General features: G+C 37.3%; 1 protein-coding gene across 1 annotated transcript; it reads left to right on the forward strand.

The window, feature by feature from the left end:
* Positions 1 to 241: 241 nt before the first annotated feature.
* On the forward strand, positions 242 to 6,023 carry LOC143567324 (uncharacterized). Its single transcript, XM_077053773.1, has 11 exons — positions 242 to 460; positions 2,877 to 3,065; positions 3,154 to 3,207; positions 3,279 to 3,389; positions 3,496 to 3,558; positions 3,670 to 3,924; positions 4,002 to 4,148; positions 4,228 to 4,255; positions 4,334 to 4,404; positions 4,505 to 4,564; positions 5,674 to 6,023. Exons 1-11 carry the CDS (start codon positions 263 to 265, stop codon positions 5,740 to 5,742), a joined length of 1,245 nt encoding a protein of 414 aa, XP_076909888.1. The 5' UTR covers positions 242 to 262; the 3' UTR covers positions 5,743 to 6,023.
* Positions 6,024 to 6,525: the final 502 nt, after the last annotated feature.

Consider the following 6,525-nt stretch of genomic DNA (forward strand, 5'->3'; position numbering starts at 1 on the left):
AGGCGGCTTCAGTAGTGGTTTCAACGAGTGTCCAATCAACGCTGCATGTCATAATGTTATTGGATGAATTCAGAGCCTGACTTTTACGACTCCAACATAATAATGAATCCGGGTCTGAAGAAGGCATGACACAAAGTCAGTCTCGAGGCGGTAAAACCCTACTCTAGAACCCAAACAACCAACCTCCCACACATATTTATCAGTTTCCAGATAGATAAAACAAACCATTCTATTTTCTATTCTTATCAGAAACAAATCAACAATGGCAAGGGTAGCATGCCACCATATCGTTGCACTTCCGTTCAAGTCATCTTCCTTCATAACCACCAGAATATGCTCGCCGGAACCTCTTTCCATTGCATTCCGTCGGCGTTACTCTTCTTCGAAGATAAGCATGAGTCTCAAAGCTGGAATTGTTGGCCTCCCTAATGTCGGCAAGTCTACTCTATTCAACGCCGTTGTAAGTCTCACTCACGCATCTATTGCTCGGTTTGTATCTTCTCTTATTTAAACTTATATGCGATTACTTGTTTATTCATTTATGGTGTAATTCAAATGCGTCACTGCAGTTATGTTCAGCTGATAATTAGGAGATTAGGTCTGAATGTCATTATTAGAGTATTCTGTCTAAGGACACTAGCAATGTTAGATACTCAAGTTTTGTATAATTGACTAATTTCAAGCACAATCTCATAATAATAATAATAATAATAACAACAACAACAATGATAATAATAATTTCTAGCTCAATCTGAAACATTGCATCAGTACTGCAACGAATCAGTCAACAGCTCTGCTCATTGCCGACTTAAAGAAATTTGTGGATCGTTTACCATGGTTTATGAGTTATTTGATCATGGTTTCTTGCACCATGTAGTTGCTTAGTTCTAGGCTCTAGTTTATTTCTCCAGTATAACTATTAGCTTCCCTATAGTTAAATGAGTTTTGTGAGTCTTACAACAACTATTTAGAAATATAATCTTAAACTTCCTGTAAATTGACGCCATAGCCCTCTTGTTTAGGGACCTAATTTTTTTGGTAAACACCCTTTCTTCTTTTCGTTTCTTCTTATATGGATTTTGAAACTTCTTTCACTGCACTTGCGCCACTTGCATTCAATTTTCGGAGGCACATATGGAGGGAAGTGATCACTGGAAATGTGACCTTAGTGCAAACACAGTGTCCAAAGGAGAAGAAACCAAGGAAATTAAAGGCTAGAGCTATGTTATTCGCTGCTTTCTCAAAGAGTCTTCTGATTAATTACTCACTCTTGCCGACAAAGTTAGATTACTTGGCTCTGAGTTTTCTGATTCTAATCTAGAGTGGTTAAAAACTTATTGTAACAGTCCCTGAAAAGTTTGAAGCTACTGTTTTCTCACTGGAAAACAAGAAGGATTTAACGAAGTATTGGCCGGCTAGCTTGACAGAGGGCTCAAAGTGGTATTTGAAGTCAATTATTGTCAAATCAAGGATGTAGAAAGCAATGATGTAGTTATCATAATGATGAAAGGGTGGGAGGATGCTCTTTACACTAGATTCTTCTGAGAGGCAATCAGCCTATTCTGCAACCAAGCTCAATATTGAAGTTTTGTCACAAAAGGCCAGGTCATTTTTCATCATGCTACTGCGTTAAATGTAAGCAAGATTGTCAATATGGCATACTAAAGGGCTATAATTAAGTCACAACGATGTGGAAAAACCTCATAAAACTCTTGCTATTCATTGGAGTAGGCAGTAGATAGCTTTCATTGATGACTACACTAGAATGTATTAGATTTTCGTTTCCTTAGTTTCAAGTTGAAGTTCTCTGTATATATTGGAAATTCAGACAGTGAATTGAAGCTTAGAGTGGCTGCAAGATTAAGCCTTTCAGTTCTGACAATGACAAAGAGTATATGTCAAAACTTAAAGCAGGATGACAATGAAGTGTTGGGATCATTTTTATTGTTGTTTCATTGTATGCAGGTTCTCGCTACAGGAAGTGGTGATGCGATTGCTAAAAGGTTCAAAGAAGATACATTACATGTGTTTGAGATGGCACTTCTAGGAATGGCTTGTTTTCTTGGATTGGAAATCAAGCAAAACGCATAATGAAGTAGGAGTATGCATGAGATATTTTGTAGAACTCTAAGATGGAAAATTGCAAAGAAACAACTCAACCAATGTGTCAAAGGGAGAAATTGAGCAAGAATAATGAAGCCAATAAAGTGGATAAAATCTTTAAGAATCGTTATAGGATATTACAATAGTCACCGTGCAGATTCTCCTGATGATGTGAAGAGTTTCCAAGTCTATTGTTTAATCCTGGTTGATGAGTGTTTTCTTGTTGTTCTAGAAAGCAAGATAATATCTACAGCTGAAGTCAAGGTCATTGCAGCAACATCAGCTGCAAATCAAGTCACATGGCTTAGAAAGTTGTGCGAAATTAGTCCACAACTCTACTGGATTTCACACGCTCAAGTCATTTCAGTAATTTATTTTAGTTGCTGATTTTTAAGAATATAAAGATCATGGGATCACCTACCATATTTTAGGTGTTACTTGATCAAGGATTCATGGGTGATGCAGTTGCTTAATTCTAGGTGTTAGTTTATTTTTCCTGGTTTGGACTTTATTTCTAGTAAAAATGAATGCAGTTATTTTAACAGCAACTATTGTCATTCTCCCTTGCCTAATTTCTGTTCCTAAAAGTCCCAATATCTCCTCAGAACTGGAACACTCTTAATTGTTGTTCGTAGGTGCTCTGTACTAGTATCAATCCATTAAACCAGATACAAAGTCTGTCTTGTTTAATTGTTTCCATCCTTCGGTGCGTTTATTATATGTGCTCTGGTTTTATTAAAATAAATTAGCATTTGATAATCTTTCTTTTATAGGTTGAAAACGGAAAAGCTCAGGCTGCTAATTTTCCATTTTGTACAATTGAACCGAATGTTGGGATTGTTGCTGTTCCTGATCCACGTCTCCAAGTACTCTCAAATCTTAGCAAATCTCAACGGTCGGTTCCAGCATCTATTGAATTTGTAGATATTGCTGGCCTTGTCAAGGGAGCCAGTCAAGGCGAGGTTTAGAAATTCAAATTTTCTTACTTTCTAATTTAATTTTTTAAATTTAATCTATGTATTTTAAATGCTTTTCCAATAATTGTCGCAGGGTTTAGGTAATAAATTTTTGTCACACATACGTGAGGTGGATTCCATACTTCAGGTTTGTTGGCTACTTGTATATATTGATTAATAAATCACTTGCTTTGAAACTTAAGTTTGCTGTTATATCAGGTTGTACGTTGTTTTGAGGACAATGATATTGTTCATGTGAACGGGAAAGTTGACCCCAAGTCAGATATTGATGTCATTAACTTAGAGTTAGCGTTCTCAGATTTGGACCAGGTATTTACATTTTGTACCAAATTAATTTAAATTCTCTACAAAGTTTTTGACAACATGATATAGTTGTAGCATTTTATAATAAGTTGCACTGATACAAGAAACTCAGATTGAGAAAAGAATCGAGAAACTCAAAAAGAGCAAAAGTAGTAATTCACAAGTCAAAGCTAAGGTAAAACTGATTTCAGTCATCAACATCGATCAATAAGTAATAATTCTTCTTTTTTATTATGTCATATGAGTAAAAGCTTTAAATCTTTCTTTACAATATTTGAAAAATCAGGAAGAAGCAGAGAAGTCAGCCCTAGTAAAAATACAAGCAGCACTAATGGATGGAAAACCAGCAAGATCGGTGGCTCTAACAGATTTTGAAAAGGAATCTGTAACTCATCTCTGTTTACTTACAATGAAGCCTGTGATCTACGTGGCAAATGTTGCGGAATCTGATTTGGCTACACCTGAAAGTAATCCTTATGTCAAAAATGTCATAGAACTTGCTTCTGAATTAAAGTCTGGCATTGTAACCGTCTCAGCACAGGTATTGCAAATTTAGAATTAATAATTAAGTTTTATAATCTAAAGTTGAATAAACTAAAATTAGGGTTTCAATTGCAGGTGGAGTCAGAGCTAACTGAGCTTCCATTAGAAGAAAGAGCAGAGTTTTTGACATCTCTCGGTGTAGACGAGAGTGGTCTCGGAAATCTTATTAGGGCGACATATAACCTTCTCGGTTTACGTACATACTTCACTTCTGGAGAAAAGGTGCGAAACGGGTTTCTTTTCTAATCAGTGATTTTTATATATTTTGCTTATTAAATGATTTTTTATATTCTTTTTGCAGGAAACTAAAGCATGGACCATACATGCAGGTTTAAGTTTGGCCTGTTCTCCTTTTAGTCCATTGGACCCGTAGTAATTTATCTAAGTTATTTGGTTTGATGTGCTAGGAATGACTGCGCCTCAAGCTGCAGGGGTTATCCATTCTGACTTTGAGAAAGGTTTCATCAGAGCAGAGACAGTGAGTGTGTTGGGGAATAAAGCTGAATAGTGAATACCTTTTCAAAGTGAATCTTATTTTGTTATTCTAATAATTGTGTTTTTTCTTTTAATATTATCAGGTGGCATATAACGATTTTGTAGCTGCTGGTTCATTATCTGCTGCAAGGGAGAAAGGACTTGTAAGTTGATTCCCCATTCCCTAATCTAAATCTCTGTGGTGTGCTTATGAATTTTTTTTTGCACTTTTTTGATGTTTTTTCTTTATACCATTAAAATATCTCCACTAGATCTTCCGTGTTATGCTTGAAACTTTGATTCCACAGCTTAAAATTCTGGTTCTAGTTGAAATCCCTTATCCCTACCTAGCAATTATATGTTCCAGTTTCAACCCATTTACTTCTGTATGACTCAACTTGTGTTGCGTTATATCTCAAATGGGTCGAACAAAAAAGTTTCACTAAAAGGAGAACATGTTAAATGGGTTGAATGGGCCAAACGGGGCTGGAAGTCGTGTCTAAACTCTAAATACTATTTGTAGCGCATACAGCCTTGTAAGTTGTGTTTATTAGAAAATTTATATTACTTCGAGGTAATATTGCTTTTGTAATCATAATATCACATTAATTACCTTGTGCATATGCTGTTAAAAAAAATTACCTTGCGCATACCTAGGAGTGGCAATTCCCGACGCGACTCAAACACACTCGAAAATAGTTAGGTTTTGGGTTGGCATATCTAACCAGTTTAAAAAACGGGCCATGTTTGGGTCGACCTGTTTAACCTGTTTAGTTAAACTTGTCGACCCACCAACTTGTTTAGTTAAACAAGTCGACCCACTAACCCGATTATGACCTGTTTAACCTCATTTTTTTACAACCCATCAGCTCGATTAGCACCGATACAACTTGATTATTACCCGTCAACCCGTTTAGATAAATGGGTTACAGTATTTACTTGCCAGTCCAGTTAGATAAGTGACTTATGGGTCGTGTTTGCTTACATGATTATAAGCGTGTGCATGTAAGGGTTGATGTTTTTGGCACAAATAAAAATGCAAGTCGTGTTTGGGTTGAACAATTCAACCCATCAAACTGTCAACTCGACACGATTGGCACCCCTACCGACATACCATCTCGTACCAAATGTGGTATGGTTCATCACGAACTTGTTTTGACCCATTACCCGACCTGTTTGGCCTTCCCATATTCCCAACTCTACTTGAAATTGTTAACTTATATCTATTTTCGTTATAATTTCACTTACACAAGACTCATCCTTATAATTGCAGTTGAGATCCGAGGGGAAAGAATACGTTGTACAAGAAGGTGATGTTATGTTGTTCCGGTTTAACGTCTGAAGATGTTGGAACAATAAATTTTTGTCTCACACAGTTATTATTTATTAAGTAATTCAACATACAATGTTATTGGGGTAAGCTTCTCATACGCGATAAGTTACACTTATTCATTTCTTTTCATAAAAAAATGATATATTATGAAATTACAAAGCAAAGAACAAGTTAAGGAAGTATCCCTTTGTAGACAAGGAACACTGTGATGATGTTGAGGGGCTTGATTTAAGGTTTTGACATAAATAGATTCCAGTTGTTGATGGTATCAATTATATACTGTTAATAGTGGTTTGGCGTCCCGTCAGCCGGTTTTTTCCCCTTGGCGTCCCGTCCCAATGGCCGCCTCCTCGGCGGTGAAGACGTTTCCTCCCCCGCAATGTTTAGGTCGAATCCAACGCGGCAATCCGACCCGGCGGAAGTGCTATACGCTCCAGACGAACTAGTTTTAGTCCGTTTCGGCCCTACTTCCGCATCATGGTCCGGCGCCACAAGCTCAACCCACTTGGAACACCTTTTCAACCTCTCCCACAACTTTAAATCGTCCCACGTCTTCACCGTCCAATACCTCCGCAAACACTCCTGCCTCCACTCTTCGACAGTGAAATTGTAAACCGCCAAATCATCACTGCCACTTGGTCTCATACGACCGGCGTTCCTGTTGAAAAGATTAGTAAACAAGCCGACAAATTTTCTGATTTCGGACCACCGACCCGAAATCATATCAGCGTTTCGCTCTGTACTCCCAACGAGCGTATAGAACGTCTCCCTAACCTTTGTCCAAAAAACCTT

This window comes from Bidens hawaiensis, unplaced genomic scaffold (genome assembly GCF_021521415.1).
Source record: "Bidens hawaiensis isolate Kalapana, Puna unplaced genomic scaffold, B.hawaiensis_p1.1 tig00023391_1, whole genome shotgun sequence".
NCBI classification, from domain to species: Eukaryota; Viridiplantae; Streptophyta; class Magnoliopsida; order Asterales; family Asteraceae; genus Bidens; species Bidens hawaiensis.

Coding starts and splice junctions, on each gene's coding strand:
- LOC143567324 (XM_077053773.1), top strand. CDS start 263: ATGGCAAGGGTAGCATGCCACCATATCGTTGCACTTCCGTTCAAGTCA. Junction 3,066..3,153: donor AGGGAGCCAGTCAAGGCGAG/GTTTAGAAATTC, acceptor TAATTGTCGCAG/GGTTTAGGTAATAAATTTTT. Junction 4,256..4,333: donor AGCATGGACCATACATGCAG/GTTTAAGTTTGG, acceptor TTGATGTGCTAG/GAATGACTGCGCCTCAAGCT.